At 48.4% G+C, this 24,445-nt stretch overlaps 1 protein-coding gene across 1 annotated transcript; it reads right to left on the reverse strand.

Annotated features, from left to right (window-relative positions):
- Positions 1 to 5,124: 5,124 nt before the first annotated feature.
- On the reverse strand, positions 5,125 to 22,680 carry Tgm1 (transglutaminase 1). Its single transcript, XM_070025808.1, has 15 exons — positions 22,579 to 22,680; positions 21,625 to 21,921; positions 21,289 to 21,477; positions 19,566 to 19,814; positions 18,688 to 18,806; positions 18,442 to 18,549; positions 17,863 to 18,037; positions 17,326 to 17,464; positions 17,095 to 17,198; positions 12,910 to 12,998; positions 12,054 to 12,207; positions 11,664 to 11,945; positions 11,355 to 11,515; positions 10,897 to 11,033; positions 5,125 to 5,335 (listed from the first exon to the last, which is right to left on the reverse strand). The coding sequence occupies exons 2-15, from the start codon at positions 21,914 to 21,916 to the stop codon at positions 5,125 to 5,127; spliced, it is 2,409 nt and encodes an 802-aa protein (XP_069881909.1). The 5' UTR covers positions 21,917 to 21,921; positions 22,579 to 22,680.
- Between the last annotated feature and the right edge of the window lie 1,765 nt (positions 22,681 to 24,445).

Here is a 24,445-nt window from a genome sequence, read left to right on the forward strand (position 1 = left end):
GTGATATATACACAAGAACCTGCATTCTTAGTTACTCAGCAAGTATTTAATGAGCCTATGTCAGCACCCACTTCCACAAATATAAGAGAACAAACCAGACAGAAGTCACTGCTTCTGTAGAATTAACATTGTACTTAGGGGAGAGGGAACATGACAAGCATTCATATTTAAATATTTACTGTATTGAATAGGGAGAAGTGCTTTGGTGAGTAAAAAAAAAAATACATAATGAGAAAAGGGGTCTTTCACTGTGGAATTTCCAAACATATATACTGATCAACCTCACCTCCTCTACCATTTTTCCCTATTTGAATCCCCCAATCTCTTGTGTGTGGGTGTGTATGGGTGTGCGAGTATGCCAGTATTGGACTTGAACTCAGCTTGGCTTTTTTGCTCAACATTGACCCTCTACCACCTGAACCATAGCTCTACTTCCAGCTTTGGCTGGTTAATTGGAGATAAGAATCTCACAGACTCATCTACCTGGATTGTCAGATCTCAGCCGACTTCCTCCTCCTCCTCCTCCTCTGTCCTCCTCCTCCCCTTCCCTCTCCTCTTCCTCCTTCTTTCTCTTCCTCCTCTTTTTCCTTCCCCTCCACCCTCCCTCCTCCTCCTTTTCCTCCTCCTTCTCCTTCTCCTCCTTCTCCTTCTCCTTCTTCTTCTGTCATAGGGCTTGAACTCTGGGCCTGGTGCTTTCCCTGAGCTCTTCAGCTCAAGGGTAGCATTCTACCACTTGAGCCACAGTGCCTCTTCCAGTTTTCTAGATAAGAGCCTCATGGACTTTCCTGCCGAGGCTGGCTTTGAACTTTGATCCTCAGATCTCAGCCTTCTGAGTAGCTAGAATTACCAGCATGTGCTACCAGCACCCAGCCTTACTTCCTCTTCTTAAAATAATTTCATCAGGTGTCATTGTTGTATTTTCATATGTATAAATGAACTACATTCACCATACTCATCCTCATTCAGCCTCTTTGATAGCCCTTCCTATTCGGCTATAACCCCCAACAGAGCCTGCTTTACTTTCTTGTCGATTATCTATCTGTCTGTCTGTCTATCATCTACCTATTTTTGTTGCCAGTCCTGGGGCTTGAACTAGGGATTGGGCTGAGTCCCTGAGTTGTTTTGTTTTTTGTTTTTTGTTTTTGCTCAAGTGCATCTAGTACTCTACTACTGGAGCCATAGCTCCATTTCTGGCATTTTAGGTACTTTAGTGGAAAAAGTCTCAGACTTTTTGCCTGGGCTGGTTTCAAACCATGACCCTCAGATCTCCACCTCTTGAGTAGCTAAGATTACAGACATGAGCTACCAGAGCCTGGCCATTTACTTATTTATCTAGTGCTGGTTCTGGGGCTTAGACTCGGGGCCTGGGTGCTGAACCTGAGCTTTTCTGCTCAAGGTTATCACTCTACCCTTGAGTCATACTTTTTTGGAAATTCACTGGAGATAAGTCAAGACCTTCCCACCCTGGGCTGGCTTTGAATCTCTATCCTCAGATCTTGGTCTTCTAAGTATCTAGGATTACAGACATGAGCCACCAGCACCTGGTTCATTAAAAAAAAAATGTATTAAGGGGCTGGGAAGGTGGCTCAGTGGTAGAGTGCTTGTCTTGCATGCATGAGGCCCTGGGTTCAATTCCTCAGCACCACATAAGCAGAAAAAGCCGGAAGTGGCGCTGTGGCTCAAGAGGTAGAGTGCTAGCCTTGAGCTGAAGAGCTCAGGGACAGTGCCCAGGCCCAGAGTTCAGGCCCCAGGACCAGCAAAAAATAAAAATAAAAATAAATTAATTACACCAAGAGATTTCACTGTAGCATTTCATAATGCATATGTTATGTTTTGCTCAGAATTAGCCTCTCTATTATTTTCTCTTCTTCCACCCCACTATTGATCAGCAGCTTTTACTGAGATTTCTTTATGCCATCCTCATATATAGTGCACTATATTTTTGAAATTATTCACCCTTAGTAAGACTTAAAGAAAAACTTTAAAAGAGGAGAGAGTACTAGCTATATATGTGTACAGGAGTAGAATGTACCAGGCAGAGGAAATTGTGGGTACAAAGGCCCTGTGGTTATGGTGGGTTTGAAGGGTTCGAGAAACAAAAGGTACAGGCAGCAGTGGCTCATGCCTGTATTCCTAGCTACTTAGGAGGTTGAGATCTGAGGATCTCAGTTCAAAACCTGATCAGGCAGAAAAATCCGTGAGCTGTTATCTCCAATTAGCCATCAAAAAGCTGGAAGTGGCGCTGTAACTAAGTGATAGAATGCTAGCCTTGTGCAAAAAAGCTCAGGAACAGTGCTCAGGCCCTGAGTTCAAGCCCCAGGACTGGCAAAAAAAAAATCATGAGAATGGCTGAGGTCACCTAGGGTAAGGAGCACTGGGGAAGGGTGGCCTGAGTCACTTCTCTAGCATCACGAGTCTGAGCAAAGGAGGCAGCAGCCTAGGAGACTGAGAAAGGCAGCTATTGAGACTCAGGAAGCCCTGGAGCTTGGGAGTAAGGCTATCATCTAATCTTGTTTGTTTGTTCATTTGCTTTTTTGAGACAGTTTCACTATGTCATAGTCCAAGGTGGCCTTATGCTCATGATTCTCCTGTCTTTTCCACCCAAATGCTGGGATTATAAGTGTAACATTATGACTCTCTCTCTCTCTCTCTCTCTCTCTCTCTCTCTCTCTCTCTCTCTCTCTCTCTCTCTCTCTCTCTCTCTCTCCCATCTCCATCTCCATCTTCATCTCTGTCTCATTCTTTTGGCAGTGCTGAGGTTTCAATTTAAGATCTCATGCTTGCTGAGTTGGTGCTCTAGCCACATCTCCAGGCTGGTTTTTTTGTTTGTTTGTTTTTGTTTAGATAAAGTCTCACAAACTTTTCTGCCCATGCTGCTGTATTTTTTTTATTTACTTTTTTTTTTTTTTTTTTTTTGCCAGTCCTGAGCTTGAATTCAGGGCCTGGGCGCTGTCTTTGAGCTACTCAAGGCTAGCTCTCTACCACTTGAGCCACAATGCTACTTCCAGTCTTTTTGGAGTAGTTTATTGGGAACAAGAGTCTCACTGCCTTTCCTGCCCGGGCTTGCTTTGACTAGTGATCCTCAGGTCTCAGCCTCCTGAGTAGGTAGGATTATAGGTGTGAGCCACCCATGCCCACCCAGCAGTACCAGGAGGCCACTGCTGATGATAGGGGGAGTCTGAACAAGAGGACTTCATTGAGGAAGACTTCAAATTGCTGGCAGTGCAACTGGAGTGGTAGCGCCTGCCTACCACTTCTCAAATGGATGGTGTTCTAGTGAATTTCTGTTGTCCTGCAGCAAGGGCCTTGCTGTATATCACTGTACTCAGCTTTCTCTGTCAGGAACTCATTCACAGTGAATGTCAAAATGTAGATCTCCTTTAAAGATGACAGGACCTGGGCACTGTCCCTGAGCTTCTTTTGCTCAAGGCTAGCACTCTACCACTTGAGCCATATTGCCACTTCTGGTGTTTTCTGTTTATGTAGTACTGAGGAATCAAACTCAGGGCTTCTAGGCAAGCATTCTACCACGGAGCCACATTCCCAGCCAACAGTATTTTTAAACCTGTTTATACAGATAAAGAAGCACATTCATTATACCCTGAAAAAAAATACCCCAGGCTGCTCTTCAACCACAGTTCTTTCATCCTCACCCTCCCAAGGATTGTGTAGTATGAGACCAGTCCAGGCAAAATGTTTGCAAGAACCCATCTCAAGAGAAAAAGCTGGGCATGGTGGGGAGTGCCTATTATCTTAGCTATAGCAAAAAGCATAAATAGGAGGATCTCAGTCCAGGATGGCCTGGGCAGAAAACAAGACTTTATCTAAAAACAACCAGAGCAAAAAGGGCTAGAGGTGTTGCTCAAAGTGATAGCATACCTGCCTAGCAAGTTTAAAGCCCTGAGTTCAAATCCCAGTGCCACCAAAGGGGGAAAAAAACAACTAAACAAAGATTCTTGCAAAATATACTTAATACGGTGAGAAAATGGTCACCATAATTATGTGACAAAAAAAGCAGCATTATAAATTTAATGTTGACAGTTACTTTCTCAACAGTGGTTGAGGATGATTATTTTCTTCTTTGGAATTATATATATTTCTTTATTTTATTTTATTTATTTTTTTGTTGGTCGTGGGGCTTGAACTCTGGGCTTAGACGCTGTCCCTCAGCTCTTCAGCTCAAGGCGAGAGCTCTACCGCTTGAGTGACAGTGCTACTTCTGGCTTTTCCTATTTATGTGGTATTGAAAAATCGAACCCAGGGCCTCATGCAGGCAGGCACTGAGTGGTAGACACTGAGCCAGCCCTATATATTTCCTTAACTGAACATATACCTTTGTAAAGCTTCTGAGATAGCATACTTGAAATTAAAAACTGGGAGGTGGATTTTGCAGTACATAGAGTACTTCTGTCTCTACCTCCAACATATGTCTAAAGGGGTATTTATTTAGGTCTTTCTCTCCCACAGTGGGTGCTATTTATGGGAAGGTGGGCAGTCAAAAGAGTTTAATCAAATTCAAAAGGCACTGGAGCCTGGCCTTGGTGGCTCATGCCTATATATTCCCAGCTACTCAGGAAGCTGGGATCTGAGGATTGTGGTTTGAAGCCTGTCAAGGCAGGAAAGTCTGTAAGACCCTTATCTTCAATTAACCACCTGAAAACCAGAAGTGGCACTGTGGCTCAAAGTATTTGAACACTAGGTTTGAGCAAAGCAGCTCAGAGACAGTACCCAGACTGTGAGTTCAAGCCTGATGACTGACAAAAAAAAGGGCATTTGATCAGCAGCAGCACTCTGAACTGATTCTGTCTTACAGGTGGCTGAGCTGGCACTATCACCTGCTAGCTACACTTCTCAGGACCAAGGGCAGCAGAAATGCCACTGTACCCCACATTTCATGGTATGATGTGGGCTAATGGATGGATACAACAGCAACTTCCTTTAAAAAAAGAAACAAGCAAACCAGTTTATTATCATCTGTGCCACCCAGAGCAGGTGCAAATTAACTCCTTCCCAGAGGCCCTGGTCTTCCCTGCTGAGTTCTGGAGAGCCGCTCTGTGGTGAGCCCCCATCTTGGGGCAGTGTCCTTGTTCATCTGACTCCAGTCCCAAGGTTCCAGGCTCAAGGCTAAGCTCCACCTCGAGATGTCATAGGAATGCTCTCCTCTCCAGCATCTGAGAAACCTCTGCTCCCGGAGGCTGGGGCCACGTCCACCTGGATGGCACCATGCACCTGGGAAAGCTGCGGGCTGTCCAAGCTAGCGATGAGCTGACGTGGGCCTGGTCGCACAGGCACAAATGTCTGACGCAGTGTCACTGTCTCATTGCCCCCGATGTCTCTGTGGATGGAGACAGGGTCGTGAATGGAGGGGGTAGCGGAGTAAGAAAAGCCTGATCCAGGGTAGCCAGGCAAGAAGGAGCAAGTGGTGGAGCAATTCAGGCATTTCTGGGTTCAGCTGGAATCCCCACCCCCACACCAGGACAAAGCCTAAGCCCCAGAGCTGCCTCCACATAGCTAGCTCAGCAGCTCCACACCCAGCCACCTGAGCTAGTGATCTCCCCATCATCCCAGGACTCCTCCCTGCCCACTCCCACATTCACCTGGACAAGGGCGGTGGATGTAGCCCCTCCCTCATCTCCATCCCCACTACTCCAGCCCTGCCAAATACGTCCAAGCTCATCAAGCCTTCTAAGACCAAGGACACTTCAAAATTAGACTTTGAGGCAGACATTTTTTTTGCCAGACATTTTTGGTGTTGCTAAGATAGTAAGTTAAATGCCACAATCATCTTTCCAAAGAAGAGTGAATATTTGAATACACCAAAATCTTAGAATATAATCTCAGACAACAAAGCAAAGTGCTTCCCAAGAATGGGCAATTAATGTTGTTGACTATATGTCATATATTCCTTATGCCTGTATGTATGTTCATGTGTGTATGGGGGGTATGAATGTATGTACATGCATATGCGAACATGCATGGGAGAACACACACACACACATACCATCTTTATGGATCTCTGAATTCATCTATTCCCAGCCAGCTCTCTAGGAATTGATTTTTACCAGTCTCTAACTGGCCTCCTTGCTTTCCCATCTCACTTTTCCATTCTGTTCTGCTAAGCACTTAAAGGTGAACTAAATCCTTTCAGGGCTTGGTTTCCCTGCTACCAATGTGGTGAGAACCCACTCTTCAACCTGAACCACAGGTTCACCATGACTCAGTCCCCACTCTTGCATAGCCGAATCACTTCTACCATTCCTCTGCGGACCAGCCCCACTGACTGCCTTCCCTTGCACTCAGCTCACCTCCACTGTCACACTCTGCAGGGCTGGCCTGGCCTGAGATTCTAGCTCTGCCTCCCCATCCTGTATAAATGATGACATTTATGTGCTGTCTGCTTGTACTTGCCAAAATCTGTCCTACTCTGTCCAAGCCTTTATCCAACCCAAGCCTGCCTTGGGGGATCTGGAGCCAGACAGATCCTGTGCAGCCATCACAGTCCTCCAATAAAGTCACCTAGAAAGATAAGTTTTCTGTGGGGCAAAGCAATTGATCTGAAAACTGCTTCTGAGAGGTTTCCCTGGGCAAGTCTTCAACTGCTCCTACTTGTTAGGTGTACGGCTTATGGCAAGTCACTTAATTTTCTGGTCCTCCCTTTCTGGTACATAAAATGGAATTGAGTTTAAAATGAAGGGAGGCAGGACACAATGGTCTTGGATGTGCCTTTAAGCTCAAAGAATGGGGGGGGGGCTAGGAAGGTGGCTCAGTGGTAGAATGTTTGCATTGCATGCACAAGGCCCTGGGTTCAATTCCTCAGCACCACATAAGCCAAAAGAAAAAAGCCGAAAGTGGTGCTGTGGCTCAAGTGTAGAGTGCTAGCCTTGAGCTGAGGGACAGCGCCCAGGCCCAGAGTTCAGGCCCCATGACTGGACTCCCCCTCCCCCCCCCAAAAAAAAATCAAAGAATGGGAAGCAGGAGTGTATAATATGTTGGACTAGGAAGTCCTAAAACGTTAGTCAGCCTTGAGCAAAAAGCTCAAGGACAGTGCTTAGGCCCTGAGTTCAAGCCCCAGGACTGGCATAAAATGAAAGAAAAAAACCTCAAGTTAATATAACAGGTTATGTTTTGACTGATTTCAATTTTGTGTTCTTAATTTTTGTCCCCTTCTCCATAGATGCAGGTTAAAGGTTATTAGGTTAAGGGCTATTGACTCCGCCTCCCAAAGTCTATTTAAGGATAATTGAATTTTTGCAGTTCAGAAATTGTGTGTGTGTAGGTATATGTGTGCACTGTCCCTTGCCTTTTTCATTCAAGGCTGGCAGTGCTCTATCACTTCTGGCTTTTTATTGGTTAATTGGAGATAAGAGTCTCACAGACTTTCCTGTTAAGGCCGGCTTTGAACCTTGATCATCAGACCTCAGTCTGAGTAGCTAGGATTAGTGGCGTAAGTTACTAGAAAAAGAAAGTTTATGTTACAATTATTAAAAGTTTCTGAAAAAAACTGCTTTCTTTTTTTCTTGGTCGTAGGACTTAACTCAGGGCCTGGGCATTGTCACTGAGTTCTTTTGCTAAAGGCTAGTGCTCTATCATGTTGGGTCACAACTCCACTAATGATTTTCTGGTGGTTAATTGGAGACAAGAGTCTCATGGAGGGGCTGGGAAGGTAGCTCAGTGGTAGAGTGCTTGCTTTGCATGCTTAAGGCCCTGGGTTCAATTCCTCAGCACCACATAAGCAGAAAAAAAAAAGCCGGAAGTGGCGCTGTGGCTCAAGTGGTAGAGTGCTAGCCTTGAGCTGAAGAGCTGAGGGAGGTACACAGGCCCACAGTTCAGGCCCCACGATCAGACACCCCCCCCCCCCAAAAAAAAAAGAGTCTCATGGACTTTCTTGCCCTGGCTGGTTAGGTCTCAGCCTCCTGAGCAGTAGGATTGCAGGTATGAGCCACTGGTGCCCAGCAGAAACTGCTTTCTTTGAAAAGGTGGTAATGTTAGGATCTCTCCCTATCTCTGTGCTAGATTTAGTATCAGGTGAGGCCCTTGCCACACGTTTTTGAGTTTAGCTGAATACTAGTCACTACTAAGGCTGAAATGCCCTGCACCTATGCATAGGTAATAGAAACCAACTCCTAACAGGTATATCAGAACTGAGATGGTCTTGTGAGAGCTGCCCTTAATTGCATGGAGGCAGAGCTTGAAGCTCTTTAGATTTTTCTTGAGATATTTAACACACACACACACACACACACACACACACACACACACACACACACACACACACACACACACACACACACACACACACACACACACACACACACACACACACACACACACACACACACACACACACCAGAGCTTGCACGGAGGCAGAGCTTGAAGCTCTAGATTTTTCTTGAGACATTTAAGACACACACACACACCAGAGCTTGCATGGAGGCAGAGCTTGAAGCTCTTTAGATTTTTCTTGAGACATTTAAGACACACACACACACACACACACACACACACACACACACCAGAGCTTGCATGGAGGCAGAGCTTGAAGCTCTTTAGATTTTTCTTGAGATATTTAACACACACACACACACACACATACACACACACACACACACACACACACACACACCAGAGCTTGCATGGAGGCAGAGCTTGAAGCTCTTTAGATTTTTCTTGAGACATTTAAGACACACACACACACACACACACACACACACACACACACACACACACACACACACACACACACACACACACACACACACACACACACACACACACACCAGAGCTTGAAGCTCTTTAGATTTTTCTTGAGACATTTAAGATACACACACACACACACACACCCCTTTCCTTCACAACATGCCTCATTTTGGACTGAAAAGAATATTATTACCCAGCTCGTTTGCTTGCTTTGTAAATTAGCCTGACTTCAGACTTTTCCCCAGAGTTAAATCCATTCCCAAGAAGGAAAACTGGCCACTCTAAGGACATTGTAGGCCCTGGGGGAGATTCCTGAGGGATTGGAACACAAGTCCAGCCTCCCCATGACTGTTTGGGTGGTGACAACAGCCCTCTGGAGGCGTAGGTCCTGGAATGTTTATTAAGTGGACAGTCACTCCACTCGGGTGGCACACCTTATGGTATAATGGGGTTCCATACCACAGCCTTTGATGTACAAATGAGAGGCCAAGGAACACCCATCTAGGAATCTAATAAATCTGAACCAACAGCTCAGGGATGTCCCCTTCCAGTTCCCAAATGTCTGGACACTCTAGTCTTGTTACAGCAGCTAACTATCTGCAGAATGTGCAAGGAGAGCAATTCCTGAGTAGGAGCCACCATCTAACCCTCTCGTTTTCTGTGGAGGTCAGGCGCTTGGGCAGGAGAGACTCAGGGAAGCCCTATAGCTGAGGACAGAGGCCAGGTCTCCAGAGGCTCAGCACAGTGGTGTTTTCTTTAATTCCAAGTGAGGGCAAGAGTCAAAGGCCTGGTGGAATTGCCAAGAGGTGTCTGTCCCCAGGACAGGGGAGACTCCATCATGACATGGGTGTAAGTGACAGACATCCCAGGGCAGGCTTAGTAGGGCAAACTGTCTAGCATCTCTCTGGGCACCCAGAAACCCTAATAAGGTATCCTGAGGACAGTGCTACTTTGTGATGTGGCACAGCATCCCCAGGGGTCCTGGCTGGGGGAAAAGATCAGGAGAGGAGACTCTAGCTCGGACCTAATGGTCACCACCAATAGGCATAAGGGAAGATGGGGAGTAGGGGTCTTCAGGTGGGCAGGGGTCCTTCACCCCTCTCCCCTCTTGTGGATCTGCTTTCCCTCAGGAGCCTTCTCAAAGCAAAATACAACATTTTTATTATTTAAAAATAATTAATATTCCAAACTTACTCCATAGCTTCAACCTATATTGTATATACAAGTTATATTTCTAACCTAGTCATAGAAATTCTTTAATTTAATCATTCCTACACTTAGAGATTTCATAGGCTGGTACCAAAAAAACTGTGTCAGGAGCCCTGAAAGCTGGTTTTAAAGGTTAGCTTCTGACCTTCTCCGCTTTCTCTCTGTGCTTTTCTGGAGTGGGGATAAGGCTTCAGGTGTCTGTGTCAGAAATGACAGCCACAGGCCAGGGGACACAAGTGCTCTATGTGCCCTCCTGGGATCAGAGCCTCCCCTAGTCCTGGATTGGGGCTAGGCTGTGTGTGGCTTGGAGCTAACTCCTTGGAATTGCTACTTGGCTCTCAGGGCACAAACCAGGTAGCCAGCTGAAGAGTCTGGTTGGTACATGCCACCACGGTAGAGAACAGTCTACCCTTATGAGCTGTGAGACTTTAAGGTATGGCTCCAGCCTCCTCATTTGTAATCCTGGACTGATCATGGAAATAAAACTAGTAGCAGAGGACTAACTTTCTGCCACCTCCTGGCCTAAACAATCTAAGGGGCAGGTACTATTGTTATCCACACTTGACAGTGAAGACATGGAGGTTTAGGGAAGCTAAGTCATTCACCCAAGGGCACCTAGTAAGGAATGATGGAACTGGAATCCAAGTTTAGGGTTTCTGGGCTTATGATCTCTGATTTACTCTAAAGGGCCTTTGTAATCTCCAAATAAGAGTCCTGCCTGTGCCTGGTCAACTCTTCAGTGCTGTACAAATGCTAGCAAGGGTCACAAATGACCCCATGTGGAGTTTTAGTTCCCTAATTGGATGGTGACAATTGCATGGCAGCATGGACTGCCAACAGGTCCCCTTAAGCCCCTGACTTGAGTCACAAAGGTTGCCAGCTCGTCCCAAGCTGTTTTGTGGATCCAAAAGGAAAAACAATACTGAAGCCTAGAGCAGCCAAAGAGAAAAGATAGGCAACATCAGGGACAGGAGAAAAGTTCAGACTCACCCAACATTGAGGACCTTGGGTCTCTGTAACCCAGAGCCTTCGAGGCGGAAGACGACGTTGGTGAGGGTTACAGGTAGGGGGTTCTTGAAGACAATCTGTACTTCACACTCCTGGCCAACCACTGCTGCTCCCAGTAACTAGAGAAACAGAACGCCCCCCCTTATCAGAGACCCTGGCCAAACATAAACACACAGGGACCTCACACTGTCCCACCTCTGACAGACTTCCCAAAAGACAGAGAAGAAATTGCAGCCCACTCCATAACTAAAGTTACCACAGAATCTGAGACATGAGGAGGAACCTGAGGCCTAAAGTCCAGTTGTCTTAAAAAAGGCTCATCAGGTCAGCCTGCTTCATGCTTAGCATCATCCCCGCCCCACCCCCTACTTTTCTGGCTTTCCTCAGCCCCTTGCCATGGCTCCCTGACAAGCCCTTATGCCCCAGAATGTAGTACTCACCGTGAGGGAAAGATCTGGGGTACGCACACGGAAGGTGTGTTGCTTGGCCAGTACTTGGCCACTCTCCTTAACGTGGCCTGAGACATTGAGCAGCATGGCCCCCTGATCCACAAGATGGGGCCGGTATTCCTTGTAGGCCACGGGCATGGTCACACTGTCCGCTGGGAAGAAGAGTCCTGGTGTCACAGAGGCCTGATTTCCCAGATGTGGATCCCCTCAGCTCCACAGACCTAGGGGGTCTAGGGCCTCATTTCTGCAGCCCCATAGTACTAAGCCAGCTATGGGCAGGGTTGGGGGAGGGACACTTACAAGATCCTGGAGCCAGTGTCACTTCCTTCTTGGTCTCCTTGAAGATGGAGCCAGTGACACCAGTGTAAAAGGTGACAGAGAGGTAGAGGTGCAGCTTCACAGTGCGGCGACTGCTGCCACGATTGGTGAGCACAATGGAGACGGTCAGGTCCTGCCCCATCACGGCGTCCTGTGCCTCCACCTGCATTGACACATCTTCAGCAGTGTCCCGGGTGTCATATACATTAGGTTTGCTGCCGTGGGCAGCAGCTGTCTCCACTGCCTTCCGCTCTGCTGCTGAGCCTAGGGGTTGAGGGTCAAAGGTGAGCTTCCAGCCACAGCTGGGGTGGGTGAACAAGTGCTCAGCAGGCACCAGTGACCTTGAGCTGCGTGGAGTGGTGGGGTCGGTACCTTCTGGATGTTTATAGATGTGCGTGATGTCTTCCCTCATGTTGGAGCTGATGGCCTTTGTAACAATGAGTGTGCCAATTGCTTTTTCTTCCACATACACAATCTTGAAGCTGCCATCATCCTGTCGCTGCCAATATACCTTGTCACTATTCACCTGTTGGAATAAGCAGGATGAGTGCCATCAGATGATGTGAGGATTCAGGATCCAGGGGTTCACACCTGTAGTCCTAGCTACTCAGGAGGCTGAGATCTGAGGATCATGGTCCAAAGCCAGCTGCAGCAGAAAAGTCTGTGAGATCCTTATTTCAAATTAACCAGAAAACAAAAAAAAGCCAGACGTAGAGCTGTGGCTCAAGTAGTAGAGCACTAGCCTTGAGTAAAAATAAAGCTAAGGGACAGTGCTTGGACCCTGAGTTCAATACCCAGTACCAGCGCAGGGGAAAAAATTGTGTGAGGTAAGCCTGAGGAGAGCTAGGTCCAGAGGGTGAGAGCTAGTAGGCAAGATACAACGGGAATACTTTGTAGGCCAAGCCATACAAGGCCAGAAAGCAGGGAAGAAGCAGGGAGGCCCTGGCTGTGCACCTGGCACTAATAACAGTAATCCATCATGCTCATGGCTGGCTTTACAACTTAGGAAGCAGTTTCATACCCATTATCTCTTTTGATCCTAAGTACAGGAAGCAAGGCAGCCATCATTATCCCTTTTTACAGTTGAGGAAACTGAGACTAAATTGAGTGACTTTCCCAAGGTCACTCAGCTAGTCAGTGGTGAAATGAAGACCAGTAGATCCAGCGCTGTACCCAGCGTTCTGGTTACTACACAGTGCAGCAAAAGCACTGGGAGCTCAGCCCTCACCTCGGCAAAAATGAAGGGCGTGTCATACTTCATGTAAACCAAGCCGTTCTTGACAGACTGCACGGAGCAGGGCCCACAGCAGAAGATGCCTAGGGAGGGAGCAGGATAGAGATGAGGGATCCAATGAAGCTGAAAGAGGGACCCTCAGATCTTCAGCAGAAGCCACATTGGGTACCAGCCCCATCTACCCACTGGCTACAGGCAGCTTCTGGACAAGGCCACCAGCCCTCACCCAAACACTGAGGGCCAGCTGATACCCACTGCAATCAAGAGAAGTCAAACAAAAAAGAGCCAGTCAGCTTTCCTCAGGCCAAACTGTCCTGCCCAAAGATGGGGTGGAGGACAAGCCAGGCACATTCTCTGGGATGGCTGAAGCTGGATGTCCCCCTCCCAGGATATGGCACACTCCTCTTCTTCATTATTCCAGAAGCTGGGTGCCAATGATTCACACCTATAATCCTAACTTCTCAGAAAGCTGAGATCTGAGAATTGAAGCTCAAAGCTAGCACAGGCAGGCAAATCTGAGATACTCATTTCTTATTAACCAGAAAAAAGCCAGAAGTAGAGTGCCAGCTTTGAGTGAAAAAGCTAATAAGCAAGAGTGAGAGGCTATTCTGAGTTCAAACGTCAGTACTGGGGCATCACACACACAAAAGACCATTCTATAGCCTACAGTGGCTCTGCCAGTTGCCTAAGAGAGTGACAACCACCACCATAATTCCAGAAAGATCTAGAATTACACCTCAGCTATGTTGGTCATTCTGTCCTCTTTACTGGGGTTGGGGGCTAGTGAGACAGAAAAGGCTGTCATTATACTTAGGAGGGCTTCCTAGGGGAGGTGGGCTAGCAGGAAGAGGCCGAGTTTGAAGGACAGGGCAAACTGGAAGTGACGTGTCACGGACAGAAAAGTATTTTAACAACACCTAACACCATGGCCTCCTTTTACAAATGAGGAAACAGACTCAGCCAGTGAAGACATCAGGAAGACAGCTGGAAGGAACTCAGACTTACTGAGTGCTACTATGTTTTAGGCATGTTACTAGCCCTCTCTGATGCATGATGTCCCATGTAAGAACACCAAAGCCCAAAGGTACAGGGTACTTACTGGCCCAAGGTTATTCATCTGAGCACTGTTCTGGCTACGGAAAGCCGCTGCCTGTAATCTACTCTACTTCTTCTCAGCGCTGGGGTAGAGCTCAGGTCAGTCAGTGCCTGGGCCAGGTAGGTCTAGCATCAGGGGCATCACTGGGTTGCATAACTCAGGGACATTATTTGTGATAGACAGGGAAGGGTCTACCACACAGTGTGCAGTGTGCAGTGTGTGTGTGTGTGTGTGTGTGTGTGTGTGTGTGTGTATGCAAATAAGTGACTGCCAGGTTCTGTCATACATTGTAGGGCTCAGTTGTAGGAGCTACTTTCTTCTCTAAGGTTGACTTCATCCTAGGCTCTGATTTTTATCCAGTACTCAGAGTAAATGATAGAACTAACAGGAGAGGAACTTGGGGAAAGTGAGAGTGTATGTCAACAGGGGAGAGAATCAGGGACTAGATTCTTCTGCTGACCTAGTGCTGTGAGCCCCAGACAGCATCAGTCTACCTCCTCCTATGTGTCCCACGGGGTGTGTAGTGGACACCAAATGAGGGGAACCTTCAAAAATACAGATTTCAGGGAGTTGTGGAAGAAAGGTGACTAAGGGGCTGCATGTGAGCTAAGCACATTATATGCCTGAATGAGATAGCACAATGAAACCCCTTACTTCCACTGTAAGGTTTTTACTAGCATACATTAATTGTACACAAGGAGGGCTTCATTGTGACATTACCATTGCTGCAGCAACCTCACTTTCTCTTATCTCTCCCTACTCAATTCTTAAAACAATTTTCAACTGGTGTCATTATTCTATTTCACATATGGATAAAAGTGCTTTGATCATGTTCACCTCATTCATCCTCTCCATTCACCTTTACCCCTCCCTCTGATACATATCTTCCGACTAGAGCCTTTTACTCTCCTGTCATTCTTCATATGTATGTATGTATGTATGCACGCATGTGTGTTTTAATTGTACCAAAGGGAAACCTTTTATTTTTACAATTAATATATGCTAATAAAAAAGAAGAATCGGGCTGGGAGGGTGGCTCAGTGGTAGAGTGCTTGCCTGGTATGCATGAGGCCCTGGGTTCAATTCCTCAGCACCACATAAGCAGAAAAAGCCAGAAGTGGGTTCTGTGGCTCAAGTGGTAGAGTGCTAGCCTTGAACTGAAGAGCTGAGGGACAGCACACAGGCCCAGAATTCAGGCCCCACGACTGACAAAAAAAAAAAAAGAATCAATTAAAAGAATAACCTATTAGGGTTGGTGAGCCAGGAAGAGACTTACTTGCTCAGAGGAGAGGTGGGTTGTAGTGATGCGGTAATGCAGTTGCCAGGAATACTCATTTTGGAGGATAAGAAATAGAAAAAGTGGAGCCTTTAGTGTTTATCACAAATCTGCAAAGTTGGGTGCCAGTAGCCCAGGCAGGAAAGTCCAATCTCCGATTAATCATCAAAAAAGCCAGAAGTGGAGCTATGGCTCAAGTGGTAGAGTACCAGCCTTGAGCAAAAAGGCTCAGGGACAGTGCCCAGGCCCGGAATTCAAGCCCCCCAGCACTGTCACCAAAAACAAATAAATAAATAAATGAAAAAGAAAACTGAAACCTCTCTCCAATCCACGTCTCCTTGTTTTATGTTTATAATCCTATATATCTTCAGCCTCTCAGGAGGCTGAGACCTAGAGAATCTCACTTCAGGCAAAAAACTGCAAGACTCCATTTGCAATTAACCAGCAAAAAAAAGTTAAGCTGAAGGAGTGGCTTGAACGGTAGAGGCCAGTGTGAAAGTCTCTGATTTCAAACCTAGTACCGGCAAAACAAACAAAAACCTATCTCTTAAGAGAAAATAGGGAACTTATACATTTTTTTGGGGGGGGGAGTCCGGTCGTGGGGCCTGAACTCTGGGCCTGGGCACTGTCCCTCAGCTCTTCAGCTCAAGGCTAGCGCTCTACCACTTGAGCCACAGTGCCACTTCTGGCTTTTTTCTTTTTGCTTATGTGGTGCTGAGGAATTGAACCCAGGGCTTCATGCATGCAAGGCAAGTGCTCTACCACTGAGCCACCTTCCCAGCCCATACTCATACATTTTATGTTCAATTCTATACTGTTTTTTCATTCTATTAGTGTATTATAATTATGAATTTTTTTCTTGCAGTGCTGGGGATTGAACCCATTGTCTCAAGGGTTTTTTGGTTGAGTTACATCCCTAGTCCTAATTATGATTATTATATAATTATAATTATATTTTGTCCTGGCACCAATGGCTCACGTCTGTAATCCTAGCTACTCAGAAGGTAGAGATCTGAGGCTCGAGATTCAAAGCTAGCCTGGGCAGGAAGGTCTGTGAGATGCTTATCTCCAATTAATCACAGAAAAAGCCACAGAAAAAGAAGTGGTTCTGTGGCTCAAATGGTAGAGCCAGGCCTAGAGTTCAAGCCCCAGAACTGGCACAAAAAATATATGTATACATATGTATTTGTATGTACACACACATGTATGCACATGATATATAAATAAAAAAGTAGGAATAATGGATTTTTCAGGGAAGGGAAACTTCTCATTGACTACTTTTTTCTCCCCAACCAGTACTATGGCTTGAACCCAGTACTTAGGCACTGCTTTTTCCATTCAAGACTGGTATTCTCCAACTTGAGCCATACCTCCACTTCCAGCTTTTTTTGTGCCAACCCTGGGGCTTCAACTCAGGGCCTGGGCTCTGTCCCTGAGCTTTTTTTTCTACCACTTGAGCCACAGCTACACTTTGGGCTTTTTCATAGTTAATTGGAGATAAGAGTTTCATGAACTTCTCAATCCCAGACCTCAGCCTCCTGAGTAGCTAGGATTACAAGTGTGAGCTATAAGCACTAGCCTCACTGTCTACTCTTGAATCCTGACATTTGAACCACTGGAATATATAGTAACCATTATAAATAAAATTAAGGTAAATAGTTATATAAAGAGGTGAACATAACCTAAGAGCCCCACAGTGGTTTAGTTAATAAGCCCAGTCAAAGAGTGAGCTCTCAGGCTCTCAGGGGCTGACATACTAGGGAGGGGTCCTGGGTAGGGTCCATGAGCCGAGTAAAGCCTGCCTTACCACTGCTAGTCTCCTGAGGCGTGGCATCCACAACCTGCCACCCATCAAAGCCTGAGGGCAGATCTGGCCTCTTCATCCAACAGTCATTCCACACGTGGAAGTTCCTGGGTGGGCATGGAGGGATGGCTAGGACTGAGACGCCTGTGTGGGGCCTCCCCTGTCTCCAACCCTGCCCTCCCTTTGGTGTCCAAGCATCAGGCAGGGGCAGTCCAACCCAAGCCCCAACCTTACCAAACAGAATCATGGTTCAGATGCTCAAGTGGCTTCATGTTCTCATCAAAGTAGATGTCCATCGTGAGGGATGTGTCTGTGTCGTGGGCGGAGTTGAAGTTGGTGACAGTACGGGTGGCTAGACCCAAGCATCGCAACACTGTGTGTGGAGGAGCCAGAGTTGAGGTTCAGGACACACAGGTGGAAGGCAGGTGAGGGGTATCAGGTGAGGGGCAGCAGGTAGGAAAAAGCAACTGAAGTTGCCAAGCTGGGCAGGGACCACCAAAGGGCCTAGGACATCTTTGGGCCACAGACCACTTGGAGTTAGGGAAAGCCAGGCCACCTGCCTGCTTCAGTCCTGCCTGTGCTTTTTCCTCCTCTCCCTTAGGCCTCTGTTGTTAACACAAATTAATGGTAATTAAGGCCAGTCTACCATCCACCCTTGTTGGCACCCCAAACTGTAGCCACAGCTGGGCTGGGCTGAGTAAAGACAGAGACTGGCTTTCCTCCCTCCTCCCTGTAAGATGCACACCACTCCTGTCCAGGTCCCTCCACTACCTGTGGTGGTCACACCAGCAAACACCCAGCACTGGCCATAGGGGACGGAATAGCCGGTGCGTAGGTAGCTAAGCAGAATCTCCACGCTGCCCACCCATGCTGAGGGGTTGGTGCCTTGAGAGTAATCGCCAGACCAATTCCCAATCAAGACTCCATTGTCGTCCAGGGAGTTCACCTGCCCAAGACAAGATGGGGTGGGGCTGAGCTGAGGGGAAAGCGGAAAACCCCGACCTTTTAACACCATTCATCTTCAATGCCTAAGGATCCAGACCTCAGACTGGAGCCACACCCACTGTTACCCCAGTCACTAGCACCTGCCTCCCCTCCCGCCCTGGGTTTAACGCTGGAATGTGAATCCTGGGTGTGCCAAGTTTGGGGCTTGGTCCTCATTCCACAGGTACTGGGACAGGAGCCAGGAAGGGCGGGTGTATGGGTAAGCAGGGGAAAGAATAGGAGGAGTGGGACTCTTTACCTCAATAACCCTTTGCAGGTACAGAGCTGGGATATTGAAAGAATCTGAAAGGGCAGGACTCGGGGCAGAGCACCGGGGAGGTAGGAGGAAGGCACAGAAGTACTCACCATGGCAGAGATGACCCGGGACACACTGACGGGGTCCCCACGGCCTCCGTATGGCATTCCCCGCCGGTCCAGGATGTACAGGCAGGCATCTAGTACCCCATGGTCAAACTGGAAGAAAGAGGGGGCAGAGGTGACCACAGCCCACTCCGGCAGAGCTCAGATCTTGTCTAGCATCTTGATCATTACCCCCTACCAACCCCCCCTCTCAGCTATCTCCTGAGTGCTCATGACCCCATCTAGCCTTACCTGACCATAGTTCCAGGTGCGCTCACCAATCTGTGCTTCTGTTCCATAGTAAATTCTTCCAGATTCATTTAGCACATACTCCTGCCGCCAGTCTTCATGGTCCACGAACACAATATCATCTATGTTCCCAAAAAAGACATTACTGCTTCCCTGAGTTAAGGCTTATAAAATGTATGTCCACAGAAGAAAATGAGGGGACTGCTCTCAAGGACTGGGGGGAGCACAACAGAAGTTATTAGAAAATGTAGTCATGTTCGGCATCATCTGTTTGGAAACTGAGTCATGAGGGTATTAGAATAAAGAAAGAGCAGAAAATGAACTCAAAAGACCAGATCAACTTTAATGGAGAGTGGAAGAGGGATGCCATGGTGACCTGAGGAGACTCAGGAGATATGTGGCATGGCATGCTGGAGGGTGGGGGCGGGGAAAGGTGGGGGGACTTAAGTAGGGTCCTGGGTGAAGAGGGTAGAAGGTACAAAAAGTTTCGGGACAGGCTTTGCAAGTTTATGCAGGCCTGGTTCTGGAGCCTGTTGTGCAAACCCACTGAGCAGGTCCCAGTTCAGCCAGGGAGGGCCTATTTAGGGGAATTTAGAGGCCTGTTACCTGGGGGGGCTAGAAGGGGTGGGAGAGTGGACTTTCACATTTTGGGGATTGCAGATTCCCATCAGTAGTGGTGGGATATGGTTGGCCAGAGCCAGGGTCCTTTGTCAAGAGAGGTGACTTGGGTCACCTTCCAACCCCAGGCCTAAGTCCCTCCCTTGGAAAATGGGAGAGCAGTTTCTCCTTTGACCACACACTTAACCAGATCCTAGGGAAAGAAGCCATGACCAGCCCTTGCCCTCTTGCCCTCTTTCTGCTCCTGACCCCAGATGACTTACCTGGACACCAGGGGTTGAAAAGGATGTAGATCTCATTTTGGGGGTCAAAGGGTAACTGGAACTCCCCTGCCTCTGAACGTGTGCGAACAGTGAACTGAAACTTGCCGATGATGGCACTGGGGGAAGTGTGGACCCTCAGTTCCAGGCTATGCCCACTGGCCTTGATCACCTGGGCCTTCCAGCCACCGCTGCTCCCCTTGCCGACAGGGATGATTACATGGGTGCCCTTGCCCACTTCAGGGTTGTTTCCTAGAATAGAGAAACAAGCAATTAGATGGTGTAAACCTCAGACAAGAGAAGTGATGGAGCCCTAGACTTTATAGTCCCACCCGTCCCTGCATTGGGTGATCACCTTAGTCTGTGACATTCTCCCTTAGAGAAGCTCTGTGTCCGCCCCACGCTTGCCCGCCTGTCAGGGCAGAGCCCTAGTCCAACATCCCAAACCTGTTCCCCTGACAATGAACTCACAGATAGGGAGGGGAGACCCAGTTCATTGCTATCTTGTGCTGCCTGACCATCCAGAGAGCCACCCTTTCTGTCTGCTAAGAAAGGGCCAACTAGATACCAAAGGCCTGCTCTGCTCTGTTGGGCCCACAGCTTCCAGAGCCCAGGGCATCTCTGCTGGAGGTAGTGATGGGTACCTGGGAAATTAGAGGCTAGGGTGGGCAAAGATGGGCTCTAATCAAAGGGTACAAGGAGTCGCTTGCCCCGGGCAACTATATAATCACCAGCCTGGGCAGTCAACGGTCATCAAGCAATGCAATGAAGGAGGTACCTGCCTTGGGCCATGGGACAGAGATTCAGAGGGAAAATGTCAGAGTTAGAGATCAAGAGATTGAGAGACACACAGAGAGGATCAATGAATCAGCCACACTCTGGAGAAAGTACAGCTCCAGAAAGAAGAGCATAGGGATACTGAAGGTGACAAAGCCAGCCCTGAAGAGGAAGTACTGAGACTGATTACTCTGGAAGCTTGAAGGTGGCAAGCTTAAGAAAACTCAACATGGGAGAGTCTCCCAGAGATGTACTCCTAGGGACACACCTAGGACATTTGTCTTGGGCTGGGAGGGTGACTCTGAGGGAGAGCACTTGCAAAAGCTTTAAAAAAATGTAGCCAAGCCAGGTGCCAGTGCCTCATGCCTGTAATCCTAGCTACTCAGGAGGCTGAGATCTGAGGATCATGGTTCAAAGCCAGCCCAAGCAAGAAAGTCTGTGACACTCTTATCTCCAATTAACCACCAGAAAACTGGAAGTGGCGCTGTGGCTCAAAGTGGTAGAGCACAAGCCTTGAGCTGAAGAGCTGAGGGACAGCACCCAGGCCCAGAGTTCAAGCCCCATGACCACCACCAACAAAATGTAGCCAGGCACTGGTATCTCACACTTGTAATCATAGCTACTCAGAGGGCTGAGATCTAAGGATTTTAATTTGAAGCCAGCCCAGGCAGAAAAGTCCATGAGACTCATTTTCCATTAACCAACAAAAGATGGAAGTAGAGGTATGTCTCAAGTGGTAGAGGCCTAGCCTTCAGTGAAAAAGCTAAGGGACAGTGCCCAGGTCCTGAGTTCAAGCCCTACTACCCATATACACACATACACATGCACACAACACATGCATGCACACACACACACACACAGTGGAGGACATTCATCTGGCAGAAGAGAGAGTTTCAGGGAGAAGCTTAAAGATCCTCTGACACTAATGCCAATCTCCAGCCCCACTCACCGATGAGGAGCTCCAGGGCAATGCGATCAGAGGACTCATACTCCCGGTTCAGGAAGAGGATCACATGGAAGGGCTGCCCACGGCGCACTATCAGCTCGTCATACTCAAACTCATCTGTGTGATGCTCTCGTCGGTTCTGGTCTGAGCGAGAACTCAGCAAGTCCACACCAGTCACCACTAGCATGCCCTCTGCAAGGTTACATCTCTGTGTCAGTAAAGTCCCCACAAGGAGTCCCCTCCCTCATTAGCTTCTCGGTCCCTTAGAAATGCCTGGACAAGCCTCAGGTTCCCATTAAGGCCTCTCAGCTCTTAGTGAAGATGGACAGTTGCCCTCACCTCGAATGGTGCCATCACCAGCTGCATTTACACCTGTGCCCCGGGAAGGAGGTCTTCGGTCTCTAGAGCCAGAGGCTCGATTTCTGGAGGGTTCAGGGCCCCAGTCATCATCATCATCTCTATTTCGGCATGAACAGCAACCACAGCACCTTGCCCAGAAGGACCTCCTTTCTCTCCCTCTTCCTCTTCGATAGCGTCTGTCTGACTCTGGCTCTGGCTGTGGCTCTGGTGTGGTAGAGGGTTGCCAAGGGTTCCCACCCCAGCGGCCCACATCTGAGCGAGGACCCTCCATTGCACCTAGGAGGAATAATCAGAGGTACCTCTAATGACCCACTCAGATCTCCTGTACCCAAGATGCCCAGCCAATCCATCTAGAACCCTCCCTCCAGAGAGATCATCCCAGGCAGATGACCCAGATTCCCCTAGACCTATCAGAGACCCTCCCCCCAGAAACTTCATTCAGATTTACCCAAAGAAAGTGTCCCCCAGTGCAGAGAAAAGCCTTCCCTCAACTACTGAGACACCCACCAAATCACATCCAAGAATCAAATATCTAGTGGAGAAATCCACCGCAGGCAGGTCCCTTCTGAGAAAATGAACTGTATTGTCCCTTTGGCATACACCCTCCACCTGCCAGTGCCTCAGTCCAGGACACTGGCCACCTCTAGAACCTGTTTCTTAGCAGCAATCTTTCCATTCAAGGCTCCTCCACCAAGAGGGAGGTGTTGGAGATGGGGTCCGAGGAATTTATCATGTTGAGGCAAATCCCGAGTGTGGCTGCCAGGAGGGCTGGGTCACTCAGCAAATGCCAGGAGAGACATCTAGGCACAGCAGACAGGTTCCCACTGACCAGTACTCTTCCTTTCTGGGCTTGACCTCAGGCTGCCTGGTCCTCAAGATTTTGCCAACTGCCTAGATGAGGCTCAGCACCACACTGACTGTGTCAGCCCTCACCTGGCAGCAGTGGTGATGGCAGCGCTGAGTCCCGGGGCTCAGGAGGCACAGGTCAGGACGGATGGGACAGGACAGACAGGCTGGACGCCACCGCACGACTGGAAGGTATGGGCGGGCCTGGTAAGTGGTTTATGAGGGGAGGGAGGGCGGGGCGAGCTACTGGAAAGAAGGGGAAGCTGTTGCTCCATCCTCCCCCTGTGGAGGAAGAGGCCAGCCTCTGGGGGATGTCTCCAGAGATAGGGGTGAGAAATGGACTGGTCCCACCCCCTTTTCCCTTTCTAGGAAAGGAAATGATGCTCACAAGGGGGCGGGGCCCAGAGCTGTCATAGTTGAAGCTGGGGTGAAAAAAAAATGGAAAACTCTGGAGGACCCCCAGTGTGATGGACAACACACCAGGCTGATTCCTGTGTGTGAAGAGCAAAAGGGGCAGAGAGCTCCTCCCATGCAGTCACATGGCAGGCATTTTGTTTTAAGCAGAGTAAGCTCATTTTTGCTATAATAGGCCTCTGCTGCCCAGGCCAGACTTGCTCTGTGAAACTGGCCCAACTCTGAGAAACTGGCCCATGTGTCTGGGCCTGGAATTCATCCTGCCCAGGGAGGTCCCAGCATCCTGGGCTGCAGAGTGATGACATCAGTAACTAGGCTCTCAGACAGGCTCTACCAGCCAGCCCATGACCTGCCGGCTCTACCAGATCTTCTGACAACCCCCCCCCCCAACACACACACACACACCTGACTGTTTCCTCCAACTGTTCCACAGCCCCCGGTATGAGTGGGCTGCCCCTCAGGTCCCTGTGTCTTCCAAGCTTGGGATTAAGAGTAGCAGCAATCTTGTCTTCTCACAGCCTGAGGACTTAGGGGAGGCGTAGGTCTTGGGTGGAATACCAGGCTATAGCAAATCTCCTTCTGTCACTGAAGAGGAATGTTGGCCAGTTAAGAGTTGAGAATGCTCAACTCCTCTTTTCCAACCTGGACTTCTTCCTGAAAGTCTATCCAGCCCAACCAGCTTCAGGCAGCTACTTAATGTGTTTTCTAACTCCATCCTCGGGAGAAACATTGGAGATGTCCCCAAGACACTCTCAAGACAGAGAGGAGCCAGGCATCTTCAGGGAGGCTCTCTCTGCTCTGGGGGCCCAGCCAGGGGCTCTCTCCAACTCACTGGGGCTCAGCTCTGCCTATGGGACACCAAACAGAAGATAACGAAAACAGGACTGGTGCATGTGTGTGCGTGCGCGCACACACACGCATACACACACACACACACACACACACACACACACACACACACACACAAATAGACTTGGGAAGCAGATTTGAGAGGTTGTTTGGAGATGTATCAGGTAGGGAGGTACCTCAGGGAGTGGGGAGAAGGAGGGTTTAGGAACTGGCAGGGAGTCCTCCACACCCACGCTGAGTTTTTCTTGTCCAGCTGCTAGTCCCAGAAACTGGCAGAGGGTCAGTACACACACCAGTGAAAACTGAAATCTTAGGCAGGTATGACTCAGGTCAGCCAAAGGACTTCATCGTAGGCCTACATGTTTGTGCATCACTTGGGATACGGGAAGGGGCAGGGCCTCAAGTGGTGGATGGGTAAGCACATGAGCCCAGGCAGAGCCCAGAGAACCAGGAAAATGTCTTTGTTATAGTCTCCCTCTTGTTTCAACCTTTTTTTTTTTACCCACCCAGCAAGGTTTGACTCAGCACCCTGAGCCCTGAGCCGTTCCCCATTTCTTCCTCCTGGAGGTCTGGTGCCTCAGGGCTTTCAAAGTAAAGACAAGGTATAGGGGCAGGGGGCATGATGGGAGCAGGCATGTAGCTCAATCCCTCAATACCTCAGATACTAGGTACAACTATTGTGAAGCAAGAG

The sequence above is a fragment of the Dipodomys merriami genome, unplaced genomic scaffold (assembly GCF_024711535.1).
Source record: "Dipodomys merriami isolate MVZ:Mamm:240054 unplaced genomic scaffold, mDipMer1.0.p SCAF_1, whole genome shotgun sequence".
In the NCBI taxonomy this organism is placed as follows: Eukaryota; Metazoa; Chordata; class Mammalia; order Rodentia; family Heteromyidae; genus Dipodomys; species Dipodomys merriami.